Here is a 26,489-nt window from a genome sequence, read left to right as displayed (position 1 = left end):
CACATTTTTTCCTTATTTATTTGTCTAATATGTCTCTAATTCACTCTTTCTTGCAGACCCCTGTGCTTCTGTAACATGTGAATTTCTCCCATTGGAATTAATAACGTCTGTTTTGTGTCTTTATCTATCATTCTCAAATTAAAGTTTTCCTATGCAGCGGTATAAATTAAAGAAGTCTGGCCCAAAATAAAATAAACTTCCTGATACTTGTACAAAGCTACTTGTCATTTTAACTGTTTATCCAAGTTTTGTGTTTGTTTTCTGATTAATGTTTTCTGTCATTTCTAAACACTACACAAACAGGCACTGTGGGAGAATTAGCTTAATTTAAACTAATGTCTGTAGGCTGCACGTGTGCCAGGAGGACTGTACCAAATGAAGACGCAGGGGGGCGCAGTTCCCCGCCAGGTGCGCCTTCTTCCCTGCCTCCCTCCCCGCACCACCTTCCCATCCCATCGCTGCACGTTCTGGCTGCTTTATCGACCTTCTCCCCGCCGTGCAGCCCACTCCTCCTTCCTTCGCGGGGAGAGCGGGACTCTGACGCGCACAATAAATCATCCTCGCGAGGTTCCTTTTTCAAGCCCCATTTCATACTTACTCGCACTGGAGCGCAGACACGGGCGAGAGTCAAGCCTCGTAACTGTGGATGTAGCAAATGTGATTCAGCACAGCAAACAACGTGGGTGTTGTGCGTGCGAGCGCGCGCGCGCGCGTGTGTGCTTTTTCTTTTTTTCTTTTCTTTTCTTTTTTTGGTGGGGAGTGGAGGAAACGGAGGAGGAGGTGGGTGAGAGGGGCGATATGAAACGCGTGTGTTTATGTCTCCTTCGTTACCCGTTATCTGTGACTGACCACCGGCTCAGTTTCACCTGTACGAACGACCTTGCAATTGCGACCGAAATTCTTCTAACGAGGTTTCCATGGAGGAGCAGTTTGTCGTTTTATCCGTGAGGGCTGAATTTGGTTCCTATTGGTGTCAAGATATTTCGGGATAACAGGTAAGACTGTGTAATTTATATAAATAGCGACGGGCATGCTGTTGCCACCACGTCGGCCTGTTTTTATGCTGTTCCCGACAGCACCGTCCGCTCCTAATGCCTTTTATTTGAGAATAATTGTTTGTTTTAGACTCGAGCAACGTGACGTGACCTCCCAACTGCGGCCAATTCCTGCACACTGAGCAGGCTGATTTTTTTTTTTTTTTTTTTTAAAGAGGCAATCTAGAAAGAGGAGACTTCTTTTTCTTTTCTTTTTTTTTTTTATTAAGGAGTTGGCTCCAACATGCCTGCCTTTCTTTGTCAAAGTGATGTAAGGGGTGCAGTTAGTCACAGCCTGGCATTTCAGCCCCCTAACTGCTCCTGTGGTACTTACCTGGTGTGGTGCCACACTGCAGCTCACCCCGTGAAATAGAGCTAACCTACAGGCCAAAGACCAGTACATTTTTTAAGGGCTGAATGGGGCTTGGGTGGACTTGCATGCACTAAAACATAGAAGAAAGAAAAGTAAGAAACGTGTAATTACGGTTCTTTTGGCTGCATTTTAAGTAAAAAAAAAACAAACAGAAAAACTTCAGAAGTAGCAGTAATTATGGGCTTTATCCTTTATGCGATCCACTGAGTGCAAAGGTGTACACACACACACACACACACACACACACACACACACACACACACACACACACACACACACACACAGTTTCTACCTTGCAGCGTTCACAAGGTAATTGCATACTTTAATGCCACAATGTCAGCTGAACAATCTGTGATGAATGCAGCTCAGGCCTTCAAACTAAGTACACTCCTACTCTTTCCAGCTGGGCTGTTTGTTCAGTCAGCATGTTACTTGGATGCAGGCAGAGTGTGATGTAGGTGGTAGATATGTGTTTATACATTTATTCTTTTTTTAAGTGTCAGTTAAGCCAGTGGTGTATTGGTTCCAGAAAGTACCCTTCTTGATTGAGACCGATCCCCCCCAAAGCTTTCTCACCACCTTCTGTCACCATCCTGTTAGCACCATTATTGCAAGCAGTGTGAATGTGTGCTTATGTGTGTGTGTGTGTGTGTGTGTGTGTGTGTGTGTGTGTGTGTGTGTGTGTGTGTGTGTGTGAGTGGGTGGGTGGGTCAGCTTGCATCTGTGTGTGGACAGCTCTATACAGCATGTGTTACGCTGGTGTAATTCTCTAATCCTCCAATTTGCATTTTTAAACGATTTATTGGATGTGTAGGGGGAAAAAAGGAACACATGTAACTCAGAGCCATCCCTGTAAAACCCCGCTGCAAATGCAAACCATGCAACATGCGAAGTTGACTGTACTGTAATACCCTCCATACCTTTTACACACACCAATTTTCAGTCTTGAGATGCCAGCACTTTACACTGTGGGCCTATTACTGAGGTAAGGCATGCAGGAGTCTTCTAGAGAGGAGGCATACCAATCCAATTTAGCAGACTTTGGGAAGGGGGGGGGGAGAAAACATGAAAGGTAGGAAATAAAATCTTGGCTGAGACCCCAACGTGTCTGATTTGACATGCAGGCAGCTAACAAACAATTAGACCCTCCATAAGTAGCACTCTGAACCAGACTCGCCTTGGGATTAGACCACAAATGAGCCGCACGTCACAGCTTATGTCTTCTAAATGGAAAGTGAGGGTGTGTGTGTGTGTGTGTGTGTGTGTGTGTGTGTGTGTGTGTGTGTAAGCTGGCTGGCTGTTACATGTGTTTCGTACATGGTGAGAAAGCAACTTTAGTGTGTAGGTGTGTGTGGGCTGTGTGACATTTAGCAGATTGATGTTATTATCTGCCCCTGCCCTTAATACGGCCGCAACACCTCTTGAAGAAACTTGTATTTTCAGACCCGACTTATTCATATACGCTTCCCTTTTATGCGTGCGCAGAGTAATGTACACAAATCTTCCCATACGCTGCGCACTCGTAATATGTGTATGTGTGTGTGTATGAGACCGTTCCCTTATTTGCTGTGTTATTGCCTGCTCTTCATTGTGTGTATGTTTGACATTTTGTAATTGCATCATTACGCGCTCAGTCCCCTCCTGCAAGAAGCGCGCGCATCGCAATTTGCAACACATGCTACAAGCAGTCAGACTCTTGCCCTTGATTACGGACCTGGGTGGAATGGCTTCCTCATCAGGCTGTCTTGATTCACCCCAGCATGTGGGAAGACACATGCTGGGGTGGGTGAATCTAATTGATTGGATGGCACCCAATTCCCAGGTCCAAGTCTCCTCAGGCAGCCAGAGAGTGAATCTGTCCAAGTGAAGGATGAGCCTAGGCGTTGGTTGCTCCCCTAATAGATTGGCGTGGACTTCCTCCCATATGCCTCTGGTATCACCCTCAGACATCTCCGGGTTCAAGTTGGCCACACTACAGGGCGCAAAGTGACATTGCCTGGATCATTGCTGATTAGAGATGTGAGGGCTATCCGGCACCAAACTGTTCCTCCAGTTTTACAGTGATTATGTTTCCGCTGACAGAAAAATTCTGACACTTCCCCTGTCTTAGCTTGATAGGTGATTAAAAGATGTTACGCTGTCAGTGGTGGAGTTTTTGGTATTTTACAAGGAGATTCTCGTTTCAACAGGTCAAGCTCCTCTCTCTCTCGGAGAACACAAGTGCCATTTCAAAGCTTATTGGATGAAAGTCTCATTTACCCCTGGCTGCCAAATATGACGTTGCCATGGAAACAGCTTCTACTGTTATCAATCATCGACTGTTTGACAGGTAAACTACCTTTTTTTTTTTTTTTACGAGTGATGGATTTTTGGGGGGGTTTCTGGTGCGTGCGCACGTGTGTGTGTGTGTGTGTGTGTGTCTTCACGTTTGGACATTTACAGCTGTGGAATGAGACAAAAATAGTGTCAGAGAGGATGATGGCTCAGGTTTATAGGAGCACTCTGCAGTATTGGCTTCCACTCACAATCCAGACACAATACTCTCAATCTTCGTCATCACTTTCACCTGATGATGAGGCGTTTTACTTTTCTTTTCCTTTTTCACTTAGACAAAAACACTTAAGTAACATAAAAAGAGAGTAAAGATTTCCCCTTCTGCTGGGAATGATTTTCTTTGAATAATAATCATGTAATGTTTGTATTTACCAAGCATAGACAAAAAGTTTGTTAGTAAATGATTAAAAAAGTTTTCTTGTGAATTTGTTAAACTAGAGGTGTGTATTTTATTTTTTTTAATGCTGGAGCAGTGACACTTTTAAAATGACAGAAATGGCTTCCTGGTACTGGGGAACGCTGTGAGAAGTTCATTTTTTAAAAATCTATTTGTTTGCAAGAACACTTTGCAACACCCGCAAAGATATGAGACTCGCTTCCCTGTTTTAAAAGCCTCTTTATGACACTTTTCCATCTAAGAAAAATCAGGTAATAATGGAGTCCCGACTCCATTACAGTGATTTCTATTCTGTCTTCATGCTCACGCTGGAACTGTGTCTCTGTCAGATTGCCTGGACAGTGGATCATTCCATGGTCCGAGATGGAGAATGGAGCCGGGTGATTTGTTCATTCCCATTGACTCCATAGAAGAGGAAGCTACTCTGACTTGTGACGCAAAGGGAACACCATCTCCTCAGTACAGGTAGGAGCACATTCACGTTTAGGTTTTTATTCTTCAGGTTTTCAAAAATGTTAGTTTGGGGTTATTAAAATGGGTGAAAGACTGATTTAGAAATCATTATTTGCAAGATTTCGTTGGGTTTAACGTAGCAGTCATTTATAAGAAGTCGAGCTCAGCAGAATCCCAGCAGCTCAGCTGATCTCAACGTTCGCCAACATCAGCTGACAGCCTTGCCGATGCTCTTCCATACATTTAACTGGCAAATCTCACTTAGGACTAGAGCTGGGCGATATGAGATTTTTTCATATCACGATATGTTTTTTTCATTTCAGGCGATAACGATATCTATCACGATATAAGCCAAATAACTATATTTGTAAGATTTAAATGTGCCGTTGCTCACAAGTAAAATGTGAAATAATCAGCAGCTTGTTTTTATTTAAATATTTATTTCCCATAATAAGTTCAACAGGGTAGATGTACTTAAGGAACATGAGACTTTTTCAGATAAATAAAGGCAAATATTACAAACTACACAAAAGGCAGCCGCTAAAGCGTTTAAGTTTCAAAATAGAACAAATGAAACAGACTAAATTGTCAATTCCACTTAGAAACAAAATATTAATTCTAAAAATAAATCTTAGTTTGTTTTACAGAAGAACAGACAAAACTGACTAACTTTTGTCAATATCAAATAAACTGAGAACTAAAAGGAAATTCTCAATCTGTCCTTGTTGTATAGCTGAGCTTTTCAAACAGTTTTAACAGTTACTTTAGTCTGACAAAAGCCGAATGACGAATTAGCGCTTCCAGTCAGAGACTGACACGTACACGGGTATTTTTGAAAACGGAGATTTTCCGTTTTCGTTTTAAAAAATAATCTCGTCCACACAATAAAGGCAGAAATGAAGGAAAACGCTGCTATGAACATGCCAAAGCAGCAGGTGGCGCTAGATTCCTAACCGTGCCAATCAGAAGTCTAGAAGCCTTGGTGGGAAAAAGTAAACAAAGCTGGGGCATAGAAGCAGAACCGAGTCGTATGTGTGGAGGGACAGTAACTGTGTGTATATGTAAGCATTTAAACACTGCAGAGAGTAGAATTAACAGTAACAGTCTTGTAGAAATTCATTTCACCGAAACAATAACGTGGCGCACAGTGTGACGCATGCACCAGTTTATTGTATTTCCAGACTTGCTTTCGGCACAATTTACAGTGCACGCTACTCTGTTTTTTGTCAGACTTGAAATAGCCGAAATACCTTCAAACTACGGAACTTCTATGGCTCTTCCGTTCGACAATCTCTCCGGCATTGGAACCATCATCTGTTTTCTCTTCGGTCACGCTCGGTTGATTTTTCTAGTCGGCACACTCATTTCCTCCATTACGCGCTGGCTCCATTACCCGCTGGCTGCTTCCCAAACAAACACACGTGCGGCTTGGCACTTGTGCTGTATGTAACAAGTCACGCGACGTGACGCTGCGGCTGTGATTGGTTCGGCTCTGCGCTACTGAATTTGGATTGGCTGACCTTTTTTTTTTTTTTTTTTTAAGAGGACAAGAGCGGCGAGGTCTATCGCGATAGCTTAATTTCTCTATCGAGTAAAAGTTATATCGCGATACATATCGTTATCGTTCTATCGCCCAGCTCTACTTAGGACACACTATTAAAGCTGCTTTAGCCAGCCCACGTTTGCCTCATTCCCCAATGTTTGCACCTGCAAGGCGCTTTGCAACCCACCTGCACCCCATCACTTCGTCTTGTGCTGTACCTGACTTATTAAATGTCCCATCTATAGTCACTGATGCATGACTCTGTGTTGGGTCCCGCTTGTGCTCACTTCCAGATTAGTACATTCATTCACTCATGGGAGTGAGATGCCAGAACACAGCTTTCAAATATAAACTGATGGAAATAAAGATCCAGCGTCCTAACTGAACTGCAGTTCAGTTAGCACATTATCAACGCCGTATTGCTCTTTTGTTTAAAATAACACAGACGGACTCGTTCTCCACCTCATAAGCAGTTACTTGCACTTTCTCCACTCTTTCGCGTTCATCACCGACGGTATTTTCTCAACTGTCAACGTCAAAAGAGGAGCTTGTTTAAAGTAAATGATTAGTTGAGCAAACATAAAAGCTGCATTGAGACATGATCGCAATCTAAATGGAAAAAGAAGATGAGGGAAAGGAAGAAGTGATGTACTCATCTGGATATTCTCAGTGACTTTTTACCCCAGAAAAGAAAAGTAATACAGATGCAGACACCTTTTTATACTCCTGGCTGCTCCCAGCTTGCCATTCTTGCAAAGCCAATTTAGATTATAGTTTTCATGCAAGCCGCTTTCCTTTCTATTAATTTTCTTCAAATTAGACTGAAATGCACATAGACACTCTGTGCAGCAGTGTCATTATGGCTTTACTAATTCATATTGACTAACACACCACCAATCTGCCTCTTGTCTTACCAGATAGTATCTTAGTGACACATGTGTAGCATCTTAATGATCGTCTCCTCTTATAAAACACAATGAGGCCGATGCAGGTTGCTAGACACCGGTTGGCACCAACAGACATTGATTACAAGTGTCTTTGGCGTTCGACGTTGGAATTACTGCAGCACAGCCGGCGCAGATGAAATGAATGACAGTGGTGTGGAGTATGTACATTCATTATTTCAGGCTCTTCACATTCCCCATCTAAGACCAGGTATTTCCATGTACTGATTAAAGGTGAGATGAGCATGTTTAACGGGGTGTCTTGTCACGCTGGCTGTGCTAGGCTCTGTATGCCCTCAGCACCTCTCTGGCTCCTCTCTTGAAGTGTAAATGGGCTCACACTGCTCTCTCCCATCCCCCTTCTTCTCTTTTCCCCCTTTTCCCTTTCCTCTGCCACTCCTGTCACTCACAGAGATATGAGACTTTCATACTATGCGCACAGCACTGATTTAAAAACTCGTGGGAGAAAATCAGATCTTCTATAGAAAAGCATCGTTGCTGCTGCAGGCTATAAAAGTTACACTGTGTGAGTGTCTTAAACGTAAACAGAAGGTGACTTGTCTACCAGGGATAGCTCAGTAGGTAAAGTGGTCGCCCCATGATCGGAAGGTCGGCGGTTCGAATCCACTTAACGGCTACCCTGAGGTACCCCTGAGCAAGGTACCGTCCCTACACACTGCTCCCCGGGCGCCTGCTTAGTGGGCTGCCCACTGCTTCACAGAGTGAATGGGTCAAATGCAGAGAAAAACAAGTAATTTCCCCATGGGGATCAATAAAGTATCCATTATTATTATTATTATTATTATTACCCTTTACTTGACCTGAGGTTTGAAGTCTGTGGCTCTAGACCGGTAGATCATCCAGAATACTCGGATTTCTCTGTGGTCAGACAACATGTGTTCACAAAATGAGTTTCAAGCGGAGTAATTCAGTTTTCCAGTTGCCATTCAATCACCTGCCCTATGTTCGTGGCACCACTGAACAGCAGAGGCACTTCAGAGCAGGTCAAAAAGAGGTGAAAACGGTGGCTAAGGGATTAAGAGCTGAATGCAAGAGTGGACATGGACACCTACACAAACATGCAGGCATGTACTAGTCATTCCAGCCCTTTAGGTGTTCATCGTAAGCCACAAGAGTAATAGGGTTAACCTCATTGCATACAGTGACCAAGCTGCATGTGTATTGATCGGCCACAACATTAAAACCACCTGCCTGATCTTGTGTAGGTCTGCCTCGTGGCGTCAAAGCAACACGGTCCCCTCAGAGCATGGACGTGGGATTTCTGGGGAAGTCCTGGCATCAGGACATTTGTAGTCGAGTCTTTCTTCGCCTTTCCGTCTCCAGCGACTTCATCATCTTGTTTATGTCTGTCTTTTCGCACAAATGTTTCTGTTATGCTTCCCTTTCTTGGCAAAGGAGATATTTTGCTTTATTTTTCAAAGTTATTTGAGTTATTTCTGAAACCAGTGGGCAGTTTTGCCTGCCACTTCAAGTTTCTGCCCTTTTTATTGCTTTGTTTCTGCAGCACAGACGGTTCATGAAGAGTCATATTTCATTAGTTTAAAAAACAAAGGTGTTATCGAGCGCTTGCTTTTTTTTTTGCTCAAGTTGGTGGGAAAGCTGTCAATCAGGCTGTGGTGTCAAATAAACAACCACTCTCTCCTTTCCAGGATGTCCACATACACATATACCATAGATGTGAGAGCAAATTGATCTGCCAGTCTGCATTCTGTGTAAGCAATCTATGTGCAGCGCTGTGGAAAGATTTCAGGCAGAGAGGCATTGGTTAAGTCACAAACTCCTTGTACAGCATGATAAACGTGCACTGATCAGCCATTAAAACCTCCTCTATTGTTTAGATGCATCAAAACAGCACTGACCTTTTTGGGCATGGATTCAGGACCTCTGAGTCTAGCTCATTGGTAGCAGATCCTCGAGGTCCGCTGGGTTAAGAGCTCTTATTGGATTGGGCATCCCACAGATGCTTGAACAGATTGGGATATGAGCCCTCAACTTTTCGAAATATTACCTGACGGAGGTGCATGTGAGAATGCAAATGTCCCACGCAGTGGGTTCTGGTTTGCACAGATTGTGAGAACAGCACAGATAATACCCTGGTGAATGCACAGCTAGCGAGCCCTATGTGCTGCTTTGTGGACGCTCTGCACAGGAAGATCTCTACTGTAAACCAAACTGAATATTTCCAGCATCGAGAACATGGCTGGCACGAGCGATCTCCATGTGTACTGCATGTGAGAGAAGACGGCATCTTCCCAAGTACTGCCAACTTTTTCCAGAGTTAATGTGTGAAAACGATTTTTGTAATACTCCCAAAATGTTCCCACCACCTTTTTTTTTAAATGCAGTGGAGCGCATTGCTCTACTGAGGCTGGAGGAAGCCACTGCAATTGTCATGAGTCTGCAACCATGTAAAACATTAAAGTAAAATCCACATGAATTCAGTGGTGCATTTTAATGACCAGTGTTATTCCAATGTTGATATTGTTGCACCTGATCGCTAATTATTCTTTAAGAATGTTTTCTTTTTCTTCTCTCTTTTACTGGGAAGCGAAACATATATGCTTTTGAAAAGTCATCCATTGTGTTTCCCACATGTCTGTTGCCACTTGTTGCCACTTAAGTAAAGCAAGAAAGGAAGTGTTTTGCTAAGTGAAAGAAAGGGTTATGTTTTTTTCTTAAACACAAACAATGGAACATTCTTGAAAAGTGCTCTGTCCTTGAACCCATCAATGCTCAGCTTTTGAATAGCATTTAAAAGGAGATAGAGTTTTTGCGGTGGCGGGGAATGAAAATGAATAATGAGACTTGCTTGAATCAATGAATTAACCTTAAGTTTTTAAGAGTTCTTTTAGGTGCTTCATTTATTTGATAGCACCGTCGTAACCTGCTTCACAGAGCTTCTTCTTTTTTAAATTCTTCCTCCTGCTAAGTGTTGGAAAGATATAATAAAGGGTGAAAAGGAGTTTAAAAGGCCTCCTTTGATACATTGAGCCATTGTTACCTCTTGCCAGGTGGTAATGTTTAGTCCTGATGGGGAGTCAAAGGTGGAATAATATCACATTATGTAAATCTAATGTGACAGAGACGAGGTGATTATGGTTAGACTGATGATCATTGTCCAGAATGGCTTCTAAAACCTTTGTCCTCCGCTCCCCTTAAATAGCGAAGGACAGCTTTGTGTATGATACCCCTAGATTAAACTTTAATGATCCCTGTGGGGAAAATGGGATAACTGCAGCAGCAAGTAGTAGCAGAGCTAAATAAAGAAAAATGGAAAAAATACAACACCGTAAAGAAATTTGCACTTCAAGGTTTATACAGACACAAAGGACATCTGTTAGGTGAGTAAATTAATGATATATAGACATGGCAGCATGATTACGGTACTGTTAGACTGCAGGTACAAAAAAATATGATTCGCTCAAGCAGCATACAGTCTCGAAAAACAAAGTACACTCTCTTTTAATCCTAAGGTGGTAAATTTCAGCAGATAATAAACTCATCGGGTCCTTATCAGCTTCGAAAGTTACTTAAATACAACCTCAGATGTAGAACAATATATGATATATTGTTTATTTATTTTAACAAAAATAAGCTAAAATGCAGAAACATTTTGGTTTCTGCAAAATGTTTCTGCATTTTGGTAATAACTATAACCACAATAACATGAATGAATAGTTTTTTGCGTGACTTTATCAGTCTCTCACATTGTTGTGGAGGAATTTTGATTCACTCTTCTTTACAGCATTGATTCAGTTCATCAAAGTTTGTAGACTGTTGTTTATGCACAGCTCTCTTAAGGTCCCACCACAGGGTTTCAGTCAGCTTGAAGTCTGGAAGAGTTCATTGTCGACTCACTGACAGCTGGTTTGAGGTGTTTGTGCTGATATTCGGCGTTTGGTTTTCTCCAAATGTGGCACAGTGCAATGTGGCCAAACAACGGTCTTGCCTGTCCACAGGACATTGTTTCAGAAGTCTTCTGGTTTCTGCAGATGCAGCTTTGCAAACTTTAGCTGAGCAGCCGTGTTATTTTTAGAGAGAAGAGGGTTTTCTCCTGGCAGCTCTTCCAACCAAGCCATACTTGCCTTTTTCTAATTGAGTTGTCATGAACTTTAAATTTTAATGCTAACTCAGATGTTGCTTTGAGGTTTTTGCAGGTCACCTGTCTGACCTTGGGTGAATTTGCTGGCATTCCCACTCCTGGGAAGACTAGCAGCTGTCTTGAGTTTTTTCCACTTGTGAATAATCATTCTTACTGTAGAATGATGGACTTAAAATTGTGGGGGAATGTCCTTTAGACCCTTCCTAGTTTAATGGTCAGCAGCTTCTCCCAGATCACTGCTGATGTCTTTCCTCCTTGGCATTTTGCTAACACACACCTGAACTTTACAGACCAACAGACTGCCAAAAATCTTTCTTTTATAGAGGTGCTTACACTTGCTGATCATCACTTAATCAAGTGGACTGGATTAGCAGCACTTGGCTGTTTCTCATCCTCTTAATTCCTGGGGAATCAGTAAGGGTGTACTTAGTTTTTTCATGCTTCTGCATTTTGCTGGGGTGGGGATTTGTTTGTTTTTTTCAATATATAATGGCATGGCATAATATGTCGTCATCTGTTTGTCTGAGCCTGTAGTAACCTTGTATCAACTTTGAATCAATTAATTAGGGCCCGAGCACTGACAGTGCGAAGGCCCTATTGTAATTGCTCTGTTTATTATTAGGGCCCGAGCACCGAGAGTGCGAAGGCCCTATTGTATCTGCTCCGTTTCTTATTATTATTATTATTATTATTATTATTATTATTCAGGCGAAACAAGGGCCTTTTTGAGGGCCTAAACATGCTCAAAAACTCATGAAATTTTGCACACATGCCAGGTCTGGTGAAAAATTTTGTATTTTAATGGTTTTACATATGAGCACTGGGAAATGGCTCTAGAGCGCCACCTATGCCTTGTTAAATGCAGCCCTACGACCACATCGTTTCAGCTACATGTATGAAATTTGGCACACATGTGTATCATGCCAAGACGAACAAAAAAGTCTGGGGGCCCATTGACGCAAACCCAACAGGAAGTCCGCCATTTGGAAGAGAAGGTGACATTTTGGCTCTAATTTTGCCATTTCCATGCCTCGAACTTTTGCGAACTCCTCCTTGGGGTTTGATTTCATAACCTTCATATTTGGTCAGTGTCAACTACACCCTTGTGCCATGTTAAATTGCGGAGCTTTTGAGTTTTCACAATACTATGAGGCCGTGGCGCCATGGCGAATTTCGATGACTCGCCATGAAAATCTTATTGCCTCTCATTTTGTCATACATTTTCTGACCTTGACCAAAGTGAACACATATGATAAGGCTCCACCCCTGAACATATTTCAACTGCCATATTTGACATCAGGGACAGCGCCACCTAGTGGGAACAGGAAATGTCATGTTTTACACTTTGGGGTACAGTATAGTGATGGGTGACATCTGCAGCCTCAAATTTCTCCAGGAAAGCCTTAAGGAGTTGGTCTTGGGTTACAGTGAAAACTGTGACTTTTCGCAAAAGGGTGTGACCCCAGCAGCATGGCGAACTTTGATGTCACGCCATGAAGAAACAAATTAGTATAACTCAATGAAATCCAGTCTGATCAGTACCAGACTTTACAGGCATGATGTCAGACCCGCCCTGAACAGATTGATGTGCCCATTGTCGGAAATACGGACAGCGCCACCTAGTGGCAACAGGAAATGTCATGGCTTTAATTTTGTTGTACTGATTTTCACAGGTTCATCGTGGCCACCTCAAAAGCGGTGAATATCAACATCAGTCCCTCGTGATGCTTCAGAGCAAAAATTGTGACTTTAAACTGAACGGCGCACCCTGGTGGCAACGCGGTTCACCATGAAAGATGAAGTGGCTTTTGAGGGGCTTGGAAAGTTTATAGAGGCTTGAAATTTAGCACACTCCTCCAAATGTATGAAGGCTTTGTTGTCATGTGATCATTTTCATTGAATAGCGTGAAATTGCTCCACAGCGCCCCCTTCAAAATTTCAAAACATCAGCCCCAGCTCTGTGTTTCATCTATGAGTCTGAAACCTGGTAAGCTTATGGAAAATATCAAGATGTACAAAAAAGTCTCTTGGAGCAATATCCCAAATCCAACAGGAAGTCAGCCATTTTAAAATTAATGTGTAATTTTGGCGACATTTTCCCCTCTTTTCAGGCTTCATACTTTGACGAACTCCTCCAAGGGATTTCATCATATTGAACCATTCTCCAGTGTGTGGAATCTAAAGACCTTTGTGATGTTAAATTGCGAAGCTTTTTACGTTCAAGGAAACGGGGTGGTCATGGCGGCACGTGGAGTTTCAATCACTCGCCAAAAAGCAGTAATATGCTGTCACTCAAAGACACAAAGTCCAATCTCTCCCAAAGGTCGCAGGCGTGATGAGACTCGAGCTCGGAAATGTTTGTTATGCCCTTTGTCTATAATGGTTAGAGCGCCACCTAGTGGGACGACTATACTCATGGTTGAACCAAATGAAATGTTAACTGGTGGTTAAATGCATGAATTCCATCAATGTGACATCAGATCGGATGTGCTGGTTTCAGGTGTTGGGCATGGCTCGACACGCCGGGGGTGCGAGGGCCCTCATAACGCTGCTTGCAGCTTTAATTATTATTATTATTATTATTAGGGCCCGAGCACTGAGAGTGCGAAGGCCCTATTGTATCTGCTCCGTTTCTTATTAGGGCCCGAGCACTGAGAGTGCGAAGGCCCTATTGTATCTGCTCCGTTTCTTATTAGGGCCCGAGCACCGAGAGTGCGAAGGCCCTATTGTATCTGCTCCGTTTCTTTTTAGGGCCCGAGCACTGACAGTGCGAAGGCCCTATTGTAATTGCTCTGTTTATTATTATTATTATTATTATTCCGGCAAATGAATCGGCCTTTTGAGGGCCTAAACATGCTCGAAAACTCTGGAAATTTTGCGCACGCGTCAGGTCTGGTGAAAATTTACGTATTTTAATGGTTTTACATATGAGCACTGGGAAATGGCTCTAGAGCGCCACCTATGCCTTGTTAAATGCAGCCCTACGACCACATCGTTTCAGCTACATGTATGAAATTTGGCACACATGTGTATCATGCCAAGACGAACAAAAAAGTCTGTGGGCCCATTGACGCAAACCCAACAGGAAGTCCGCCATTTTGGATTGAAGGTGACATTTTGGCTCTGATTTTACCGTTTCCATGCCTTGTACTTTAACGAACTCCTCCTTGGGATTTGGTCGTATAAGCTTCAAATTTGGACAGTGTCAACTACACCCTTGTGCCATGTTAAATTGCGGAGCTTTTGAGTTTTCACAATACTATGAGGCCGTGGCGCCATGGCGAATTTCGATGACTCGCCATGAAAATCTTATTGCCTCTCATTCTGTCATACATGTTCCAATCTGGACCAAAGAGCACACATATGATAAGGCTCCACCCCTGAACATATTTCAACTGCCATATTTGACCTCAAGGACAGCGCCACCTAGTGGGAACAGGAAATGTCATGTTTTACACTTTGGGGTACAGTATAGTGAAGGGTGACATCTGCAGCCTCAAATTTCTCCAGGAAAGCCTTAAGGAGTTGGTCTTGGGTTACAGTGAAAACTGTGAGTTTTCGCGAAAGGGTGTGACCCCAGCAGCATGGCGAACTTTGATGTCACGCCATGAAGAAACAAATTAGTATAACTCAATGAAATCCAGTCTGATCAGTACCAGACTTTACAGGCATGATGTCAGACCCGCCCTGAACAGATTGATGTGCCCATTGTCGGAAATACGGACAGCGCCACCTAGTGGCAACAGGAAATGTCATGGCTTTAATTTTGTTGTACTGATTTTCACAGGTTCATCTTGGCCACCTCAAAAGCGGTGAATATCACCATCAGTCCCTCGTGATGCTTCAGTGCAAAAATTGTGACTTTAAACTGAACGGCGCACCCTGGTGGCAACGCTGTTCAACATGAAAGATGAAGTGGCTTTTGAGGGTCTTGGCAAGTTTATAGAGGCTTGAAATTTGGCACACACCTCCAAATGGATGAAGGCTTTGTTGGCATGTGATCATTTTCATTGAATAGCGCGAAATTGCTCCACAGCGCCCCCTACAAAATTTCAAAACCACAGCCCCTGCTCTGTGTTCTATGTATGATTCTGAAACCTGGTAAGCTTATAGGAGATATCAAGATGTACAAAAAAGTCTCTTGGTGCAATATCCCAAATCCAACAGGAAGTCAGCCATTTTAATATTAATGTGTAATTTTGGCAACATTTTCCCCTCTTTCCAGGCACCGTTCTTTGACGAACTCCTCCAAGGGATTTCATCATATTGAACCAATCTCCAGTGTGTGGAATCTAAAGACCTTTGTGATGTTAAATTGCGAAGCTTTTTACGTTCAGTGAAACGGGGTGGTTATGGTGGCACTTAGAGTTTGAATCACTCGCCAAAAAGCAGTAATCTGCTGTCACTCAAAAACACAATGTCCAATCTCTCCCAAACGTCTCAGGTGTGATGAGACTCGAGCTAGGAAATGTTTGTTATGCCATTTGTCAGTAATGGTTAGAGCTCCACCTAGTGGGACAACTATAATCATGATTGAATGAGATGAATTGTTAGCTGGTGGTTAAATGCATGAATTCCATCAATGTGACATCAGATCGGAGGTGCTGGTTTTAGGTGTTGGGCGTGGCTCGACGCGCCGGGGGTGCGAGGGCCCTCATAACGCTGCTTGCAGCTTTAATTATTATTATTATTCACCCCAAACAAGGGCCTTTTTGAGGGCCTAAACATGCTCAAAAACTCATGAAATTTTGCACACATGCCAGGTCTGGTGAAAAATTTTGTTTTTTAATGGTTTTACATATGAGCACTGGGAAATGGCTCTAGAGCGCCACCTATGCCTTGTTAAATGCAGCCCTACGACCACATCGTTTGGGCTACATGTATGAAATTTGGCACACATGTGTATCATGCCAAGACGAACAAAAAAGTCAGTGGGCCCATTGACGCAAACCCAACAGGAAGTCCGCCATTTGGAAGAGAAGGTGACATTTTGGCTCTAATTTTGCCATTTCCATGCCTCGAACTTTTGCGAACTCCTCCTTGGGGTTTGATTTCATAACCTTCATATTTGGTCAGTGTCAACTACACCCTTGTGCCATGTTAAATTGCGGAGCTTTTGAGTTTTCACAATACCATGAGGCCGTGGCGCCACGGCGAATTTCGATGACTCGCCATGAAAATCTTATTGCCTCTCATTCTGTCATAGATTTTCTGACCTTGACCAAAGTGAACACATATGATAAGGCTCCACCCATGAACATATTTCAACTGCCATATTTTACATCAGGGACAGCGCCACCTAGTGGGAACAGGAAATGTCATGTTTTACACTTTGGGGTACAGTATTGTGATGGGTGACATCTGCAGCCTCAAATTTCTCCAGGAAAGCCTTAAGGAGTTGGTCTTGGGTTACAGTGAAAACTGTGACTTTTCGCAAAAGGGTGTGACCCCAGCGGCATGGCGAACTTTGATGTCACGCCATGAAGAAACAAATTAGTATAACTCAATGAAATCCAGTCTGATCAGTACCAGACTTTACAGGCATGATGTCAGACCCACCCTGAACAGATTGATGTGCCCATTGTCGGAAATACGGACAGCGCCACCTAGTGGCAACAGGAAATGTCATGGCTTTAATTTTGTTGTACTGATTTTCACAGGTTCATCGTGGCCACCTCAAAAGCGGTGAATATCAACATCAGTCCCTCGTGATGCTTCAGTGCAAAAATTGTGACTTTAAACTGAACGGCGCACCCTGGTGGCAACGCGGTTCACCATGAAAGATGAAGTGGCTTTTGAGGGGCTTGGAAAGTTTATAGAGGCTTGAAATTTGGCACACACCTCCAAATGGATGTAGGCTTTGTTGTCATGTGATCATTTTCATTGAATAGCGCGAAATTGCTCCACAGCGCCCCCTTCAAAATTTCAAAACAACAGCCCCTGCTCTGTGTTTCATCTATGAGTCTGAAACCTGGTAAGCTTATGGAAAATATCAAGATGTACAAAAAAGTCTCTTGGAGCAATATCCCAAATCCAACAGGAAGTCAGCCATTTTAAAATTAATGTGTAATTTTGGCAACATTTTCCCCTCTTTTCAGGCATCGTTCTTTGACGAACTCCTCCAAGGGATTTAATCATATTGAACCATTCTCCAGTGTGTGGAATCTAAAGACCTTTGTGATGTTAAATTGCGAAGCTTTTTACGTTCAAGGAAACGGGGTGGTCATGGCGGCACGTGGAGTTTCAATCACTGGCCAAAAAGCAGTAATATGCTGTCACTCAAAGACACAAAGTCCAATCTCTCCCAAAGGTCGCAGGCGTGATGAGACTCGAGCTCGGAAATGTTTGTTATGCCCTTTGTCTATAATGGTTAGAGCGCCACCTAGTGGGACGACTATACTCATGGTTGAACCAAATGAAATGTTAGCTGGTGGTTAAATGCATGAATTCCATCAATGTGACATCACATCGGACGTGCTGGTTTTAGGTGTTGGGCGTGGCTCGACACGCCAGGGTGCGAGGGCCCTCATAACGCTGCTTGCAGCTTTAATTATTATTATTATTCACCCCAAACAAGGGCCTTTTTGAGGGCCTAAACATGCTCAAAAACTCATGAAATTTTGCACACATGCCAGGTCTGGTGAAAAATTTTGTATTTTAATGGTTTTACATATGAGCACTGGGAAATGGCTCTACAGCGCCACCTATGCCTTGTTAAATGCAGCCCTACGACCACATCGTTTGAGCTACATGTATGAAATTTGGCACACATGTGTATCATGCCAAGACGAACAAAAAAGTCAGTGGGCCCATTGACGCAAACCCAACAGGAAGTCCGCCATTTGGAAGAGAAGGTGACATTTTGGCTCTAATTTTGCCATTTCCATGCCTCGAACTTTTTCGAACTCCTCCTTGGGATTTGGTTGTATAAGCTTCATCTTTGGACAGTGTCAACTACACACCTGGGCCATGTTAAATTGCGGAGCTTTTGAGTTTTCACAATACGGTGACGCCGTGGCGCCATGGCGAATTTCGATGACTCGCCATGAAAATCTTATTGCCTCTCATTTTGTCATACATTTTCTGACCTTGACCAAAGAGCACACATATGATAAGGCTCCACCCCTGAACATATTTCAAGTGCCATATTTGACATAAGGGCCAGCGCCACCTAGTGGGAACAGGAAATGTCATGTTTTACACTTTGGGGTACAGTATTGTGATGGGTGACATCTGCAGCCTCATATTTCTCCAGGAAAGCCTTAAGGAGTTGGTCTTGGGGTACAGTGAAAACTGTGAGTTTTCGCGAAAGGGTGTGACCCCAGCAGCATGGCGAACTTTGATGTCACGCCATGAAGAAACAAATTAGTATAACTCAATGAAATCCAGTCTGATCAGTACCAGACTTTACAGGCGTGATGTCAGACCCGCCCTGAACAGATTGATGTGCCCATTGTCAGGAATATGAAGAGCGCCACCTAGTGGGAACAGGAAATGTCATGTCTTACACTTTGTTGTACTGATTTTCACAGGTTCATCGTGGCCACCTCAAAAGCGGTGAATATCAACATCAGTCCCTCGTGATGTTTTAGTGCAAAAATTGTGACTTTAAACTGAACGGCGCACCCTGGTGGCAACGCGGTCCACCATGAAAGATGAAGTGGCTTTTGAGGGGCTTGGAAAGTATATAGAGGCCTTAAATTTAGCACACACCTCCAAACGGATGAAGGCTTTGTTGTCATGTGATCATTTTCATTGAATAGCGCGAAATGGCTCCACAGCGCCCCCTACAAAATTTCAAAACCACAGCCCCTGCTCTGTGTTCTATGTATGAGTCTGAAACCTGGTAAGCTTATAGGAGATATCAAGATGTACAAAAAAGTCTCTTGGTGCAATATCCCAAATCCAACAGGAAGTCAGCCATTTTAAAATTAATGTGCAATTTTGGCAACATTTTACCCTCTTTTCAGGCACGGTTCTTTGACGTACTTCTCCAAGGGATTTCATCAGATTGATGCAATCTCCTGTGTGTGGAATCTAAAGACCTTTGTGATGTTAAATTGCGAAGCTTTTTACATTCAGGGAAACGGGATGGTCATGGCGGCACGTGGAGTTTCAATCACTCGCCAAAAAGCAGTAATCTGCTGTCACTCAAAAACACAATGTCCAATCTCTCCCAAAGCTCATAGGCGGGATGAGACTCGAGCTCGGAAATGTTTGTTATGCCATTTGTACATAATGGTTAGAGCGCCACCTAGTGGAACGACTAACTAATCACGAATGAATGAGTTGAAATGTTAGCTGGTGGTTAAATGCATGAATTCCATCAATGTGACATCAGATCGGAGGTGCTGGTTTTAGGTGTTGGGCGTGGCTCGACGCGCCGGGGTTGCGAGGGCCCTCATAACGCTGCTTGCAGCTTTAATTATTATTATTATTAGGGCCCGAGCACTGACAGTGCGAAGGCCCTATTGTAATTGCTCTGTTTATTATTATTATTAGGGCCCGAGCACTGACAGTGCGAAGGCCCTATTGTAATTGCTCTGTTTATTATTAGGGCCCGAGCACTGAGAGTGCGAAGGCCCTATTGTATCTGCTCCGTTTCTTATTATTATTATTATTATTATTATTATTATTCACCCCAAACAAGGGCCTTTTTGAGGGCCTAAACATGCTCAAAAACTCATGAAATTTTGCACACATGCCAGGTCTGGTGAAAAATTTTGTATTTTAATGGTTTTACATATGAGCACTGGGAAATGGCTCTACAGCGCCACCTATGCCTTGTTAAATGCAGCCCTACGACCACATCGTTTGAGCTACATGTATGAAATTTGGCACACATGTGTATCATGCCAAGACGAACAAAAAAGTCTGTGGGCCCATTGACGCAAACCCAACAGGAAGTCCGCCATTTGGAAGAGAAGGTGACATTTTGGCTCTAATTTTGCCATTTCCATGCCTCGAACTTTTGCGAACTCCTCCTTGGGGTTTCATTTCATAACCTTCAAATTTGGACAGTGTCAACTACACCCTTGTGCCATGTTAAATTGCGGAGCTTTTGAGTTTTCACAATACTATGAGGCCGTGGCGCCATGGCGAATTTCGATGACTCGCCATGAAAATCTTATTGCCTCTCATTTTGTCATACATTTTCTGACCTTGACCAAAGTGAACACATATGATAAGGCTCCACCCCTGAACATATTTCAACTGCCATATTTGACCTCAAGGACAGCGCCACCTAGTGGGAACAGGAAATGTTATGTTTTACACTTTGGGGTACAGTATAGTGATGGGTGACATCTGCAGCCTCAAATTTCTCCAGGAAAGCCTTAAGGAGTTGGTCTTGGGTTACAGTGAAAACTGTGAGTTTTCGCGAAAGGGTGTGACCCCAGCAGCATGGCGAACTTTGATGTCACGCCATGAAGAAACAAATTAGTATAACTCAATGAAATCCAGTCTGATCAGTACCAGACTTTACAGGCATGATGTCAGACCCGCCCTGAACAGATTGATGTGCCCATTGTCGGAAATACGGACAGCGCCACCTAGTGGCAACAGGAAATGTCATGGCTTTAACTTTGTTGTACTGATTTTCACAGGTTGATCGTGGCCACCTCAAAAGCGGTGAATATCACCATCAGTCCCTTGTGATGCTTCAGTGCAAAAATTGTGACTTTAAACTGAACGGCGCACCCTGGTGGCAACGCGGTTCATCATGAAAGATGAAGTGGCTTTTGAGGGGCTTGGAAAGTATATAGAGGCTTGAAATTTGGCACACACCTCCAAATGGATGAAGGCATTGTTGTTATGTAACCATTTTCCTTGAATAGCGCAAAATGGCTCCACAGCGCCCCCTACAATATTTCAAAACATCAGCCCCTGCTCTGTGTTTCATCTATGAGTCTTACACTTGGTAAGCTTGTGTAAGATATCAAGATGTACAAAAAAGTCTCTTGGAGCAATATCCCAAATCCAACAGGAAGTCAGCCATTATAAAATTAATGTGTAATTTTGATGACATTTTCCCCCCTTTTCAGGCCTCATACTTTGACGAACTCCTCCAAGGGATTTCATCATATTGAAGCATTCTTCAGTGTGTAGAATCTAAAGACCTTTGTGATGTTAAATTGCGAAGATTTTTCCGTTCAGGGAAACGGGGTGGTCATGGCGGCACGTAGAGTTTCAATCACTCGCAAAAAGCAGTAATCTGCTGTCACTAAAAAACACAATGTCCAATCTCTCCCAAAGGTCGCAGGTGTGATGAGACTCGAGCTTGGAAATGTTTGTTATGCTATTTGTCAATAATGGTTAGAGCGCCACCTAGTGGCATGACTATAATCCTGGTTGAATAAGATGAAATGTTAGCTGGTGATTAAAAGCATGAAATCCATCAATGTGACATCATATCGGACGTGCTGGTTTGAGGTGTTGGCAGTGGCTCGACGTGCCGGGGGTGCGAGGGCCCTCATAACGCTGCTTGCAGCTTTAATTATTATTATTATTATTATTTCGGCAAATGAATTGGCCGTTTGAGGGCCTAAACATGCTCGAAAACTCATGAAATTTTGCACACGCGTCAGGTCTGGTGAAAATTTACGTATTTTAATGTTCTCAGACATGGCCTGGGAAAATTAGCTCAGTAGCGCCACCTAGAAAAATGAAAAACGCGAGCCCCCGGTATGGGTATGACCTACATGTTTGAAAGTCGGTACACCTATATAACGTTCAGAGTCGAACAAAAAAGTCTATTATGGCAATGTCCTAAACCCAACAGGAAGTCCGCCATTTTGGATTGAATGTGACATTTTGGCTCTGATTTTACCGTTTCGATGCCTCGAACTTTAACGAACTCCTCCTTGGCATTTGGTTCTATAAGCTTCAAATTTGGACAGTGTCAACTACACCCTTGTGCCATGTTAAATTGCGGAGCTTTTGAGTTTTCACAATACTATGAGGCCGTGGCGCCATGGCGAATTTCGATGACTCGCCATGAAAATCTTATTGCCTCTCATTTTGTCAAACATTTTCTGACCTTGACCAAAGTGAACACATATGATAAGGCTCCACCCCTGAACATATTTCAACTGCCATATTTGACATCAAGGACAGCGCCACCTAGTGGGAACAGGAAATGTCATGTTTTACACTTTGGGGTACAGTATTGTGATGGGTGACATCTGCAGCCTCAAATTTCTCCAGGAAAGCCTTAAGGAGGTGGTCTTGGGTTACAGTGAAAACTGTGACTTTTCGCCAAAGGGTGTGACACCAGCAGCATGGCGAACTTTGATGTCACGCCATGAAGAAACAAATTAGTATAACTCAATGAAATCCAGTCTGATTAGTACCAGACTTTACAGGCATGATGTCACACCCGCCCTGAACAGATTGATGTGCCCATTGTCAGGAATATGAAGAGCGCCACCTAGTGGGAAGAGGAAATGTCATGTCTTACACTTTGTTGTACTGATTTTCACAGGTTCATCGTGGCCACCTCAAAAGCGGTGAATATCACCATCAGTCCTTGATGATGCTTTAGTGCAAAAATTTTGACTTTAAACTGAACGGCGCACCCTGGTGGCAACGCTGTTCACCGTGAAAAATGAAGTGGCTTTTGAGGGGCTTGGAAAGTTTATAGAGGCTTGAAATTTGGCGCACACCTCCATTGTGCGTAAGGCTTTGTTGTTATGTGATCATTTTCATTGAATAGCGCAAAATGGCTCCACAGCGCCCCCTACAAAATTTCAAAACAACAGCCCCAGCTCTGTGTTTTATCTATGAGTCTGAAACCTGGTAAGCTTATAGGAGATATCAAGATGTACAAAAAAGTCTCTTGGAGCAATATCCCAAATCCAACAGGAAGTCAGCCATTTTAAAATTAATGTGTAATTTTTGTGATATTTTCCACTCTTTCCAGGCACCGTTCTTTGACGAACTCCTCCAAGGGATTTCATCATATTGAAGCATTCTTCAGTGTGTAGAATCTAAAGACCTTTGTGATGTTAAATTGCGAAGCTTTTTCCGTTCAGGGAAACGGGGTTGTCATGGCGGCACGTAGAGTTTCAATCACTCGCAAAAAGCAGTAATCTGCTGTCACTAAAAAACACAATGTCCAATCTCTCCCAAAGGTCGCAGGTGTGATGAGACTCGAGCTTGGAAATGTTTGTTATGCTATTTGTCAATAATGGTTAGAGCGCCACCTAGTGGCATGACTATAATCCTGGTTGAATAAGATGAAATGTTAGCTGGTGATTAAAAGCATGAAATCCATCAATGTGACATCACATCGGACGTGCCGGTTTGAGGTGTTGGCAGTGGCTCGACGTGCCGGGGGTGCGAGGGCCCTCATAACGCTGCTTGCAGCTTTAATTATTATTATTATTATTATTTCGGCAAATGAATCGGCCTTTTGAGGACCTAAACATGCTCGAAAACTCATGAAATTTTGCACACGCGTCAGGTCTGGTGAAAATTTACGTATTTTAATGTTCTCAGACATGGCCAGGGAAAATTAGCTCAGTAGCGCCACCTAGAAAAATGAAAAACGCGAGCCCCCGGTATGGGTATCACCTACATGTTTGAAAGTCGGTACACCTATATAACGTTCAGAGTCGAACAAAAAAGTCTATTATGGCAATGTCCTAAACCCAACAGGAAGTCCGCCATTTTGGATTGAATGTGACATTTTGGCTCTGATTTTACCGTTTCCATGCCTCGAACTTTAACGAACTCCTCCTTGGGGTTTGATTTCATAACCTTCATATTTGGTCAGTGCCAACTACACCCTTATGCCATGTTAAATTGCGGAGCTTTTGAGTTTTCACAATACCATGAGGCCGTGGCGCCACGGCGAATTTCGATGACTCGCCATGAAAATCTTATTGCCTCTCATTTTGTCATAGATTTTCTGACCTTGACCAAAGTGAACACATATGATAAGGCTCCACCCCTGAACATATTACAACTGCCATATTTTACATCAGGGACAGCGCCACCTAGTGGGAACAGGAAATGTCATGTTTTACACTTTGGGGTACAGTATAGTGATGGGTGACATCTGCAGCCTCAAATTTCTCCAGGAAAGCCTTAAGGAGTTGGTCTTGGGGTACAGTGAAAACTGTGGCTTTTCACAAAAGGGTGTGACCTCAGCAGCATGGCGAACTTTGATATCTCGCCATGAAGAAACAAATTAGTATAACTCCATGAAATCCAGTCTGATTAGTACCAGACTTTACAGGCATGATGTCACACCCGCCCTGAACAGATTGATGTGCCCATTGTCAGGAATATGAAGAGCGCCACCTAGTGGGAACAGGAAATGTCATGTCTTACACTTTGTTGTACTGATTTTCACAGGTTCATAGTGGCCACCTCAAAAGCGGTGAATATCACCATCAGTCCCTCGTGATGCTTTAGTGCAAAAATTGTGAGTTTAAACTGAACGGCGCACCCTGGTGGCAACGCTGTTCAACATGAAAGATGAAGTGGCTTTTGAGGGTCTTGGCAAGTTTATAGAGGCTTGAAATTTGGCACACACCTCCAAATGGATGAAGGCTTTGTTGGCATGTGATCATTTTCATTGAATAGCGCGAAATGGCTCCACAGCGCCCCCTACAAAATTTCAAAACCACAGCCCCTGCTCTGTGTTCTATGTATGATTCTGAAACCTGGTAAGCTTATAGGAGATATCAAGATGTACAAAAAAGTCTCTTGGTGCAATATCCCAAATCCAACAGGAAGTCAGCCATTTTAAAATTAATGTGTAATTTTGGCAACATTTTCCCCTCTTTCCAGGCACCGTTCTTTGACGAACTCCTCCAAGGGATTTCATCATATTGAACCAATCTCCAGTGTGTGGAATCTAAAGACCTTTGTGATGTTAAATTGCGAAGCTTTTTACGTTCAGTGAAACGGGGTGGTTATGGTGGCACTTAGAGTTTGAATCACTCGCCAAAAAGCAGTAATCTGCTGTCACTCAAAAACACAATGTCCAATCTCTCCCAAACGTCTAAGGTGTGATGAGACTCGAGCTCGGAAGTGTTTGTTATGCCATTTGTACATAATGGTTAGAGCGCCACCTAGTGGAACGACTAACTAATCATGAATGAATGAGTTGAAATGTTAGCTGGTGGTTAAATGCATGAATTCCATCAATGTGACATCACATCGGACGTGCTGGTTGTAGGTGTTGGGCGTGGCTCGACGCGCCGGGGGTGCGAGGGCCCTCATAACGCTGCTTGCAGCTTTAATTATTATTATTATTATTATTATTATTATTATTCCGGCAAATGAATTGGCCTTTTGAGGGCCTAAACATGCTCGAAAACTCATGAAATTTTGCACACGCGTCAGGTCTGGTGAAAATTTACGTATTTTAATGTTCTCAGACATGGCCAGGGAAAATTAGCTCAGTAGCGCCACCTAGAAAAATGAAAAATGCGAGCCCCCGGTATGGGTATGACCTACATATTTGAAAGTCGGTACACCTATATAACGTTGAGAGTCGAACAAAAAAGTCTATTATGGCAATGTCCTAAACCCAACAGGAAGTCCGCCATTTTGGATTGAAGGTGACATTTTGGCTCTGATTTTACCGTTTCCATGCCTCGAACTTTAACGAACTCCTCCTTGGGGTTTGATTTCATAACCTTCATATTTGGTCAGTGCCAACTACACCCTTGTGCCATGTTAAATTGCGGAGCTTTTGAGTTTTCACAATACTATGAGGCCGTGGCGCCATGGCGAATTTCGATGACTCGCCATGAAAATCTTATTGCCTCTCATTTTGTCATACATTTTCTGACCTTGACCAAAGTGAACACATATGATAAGGCTCCACCCCTGAACATATTTCAACTGCCATATTTGACGTCAGCGACAGCGCCACCTAGTGGGAACAGGAAATGTCATGTTTTACACTTTGGGGTACAGTATTGTGATGGGTGACATCTGCAGCCTCAAATTTCTCCAGGAAAGGCGTAAGGAGTTGGTCTTGGGGTACAGTGAAAACTGTGACTTTTCACGAAAGGGTGTGACCTCAGCAGCATGGCGAACTTTGATATCTCGCCATGAAGAAACAAATTAGTATAACTCCATGAAATCCAGTCTGATTAGTACCAGACTTTACAGGCATGATATCAGACCCGCCCTGAACAAATTGATGTGCCCATTGTCAGGAATATGAAGAGCGCCACCTAGTGGGAACAGGAAATGTCATGTCTTACACTTTGTTGTACTGATTTTCACAGGTTCATTGTGGATACCTCAAAAGCGGTGAATGTCACC

At 43.1% G+C, this 26,489-nt stretch overlaps 1 protein-coding gene across 1 annotated transcript in view; it reads left to right on the top strand.

The window, feature by feature from the left end:
- Positions 1–481: 481 nt before the first annotated feature.
- Positions 482–26,489, top strand: part of cntn3a.2 (contactin 3a, tandem duplicate 2) — a 123,451-nt gene continuing 97,443 nt past the window's right edge. Inside the window, exons 1-3 of the mRNA XM_080899718.1 lie at positions 482–995; positions 3,597–3,736; positions 4,468–4,603. Coding sequence (XP_080755844.1) covers positions 3,682–3,736; positions 4,468–4,603 — 191 coding nt within the window. The 5' untranslated portion in view covers positions 482–995; positions 3,597–3,681. The remainder of the gene's footprint in view (positions 996–3,596; positions 3,737–4,467; positions 4,604–26,489) is intronic.

This window comes from Rhamphochromis sp. 'chilingali' (assembly GCF_963969265.1).
Source record: "Rhamphochromis sp. 'chilingali' genome assembly, chromosome: 12".
In the NCBI taxonomy this organism is placed as follows: domain Eukaryota; kingdom Metazoa; phylum Chordata; class Actinopteri; order Cichliformes; family Cichlidae; genus Rhamphochromis; species Rhamphochromis sp. 'chilingali'.
The sequence above is the reverse complement of the archived record's forward strand: the minus strand, read 5'-3'. Positions and strand labels throughout refer to the sequence as shown.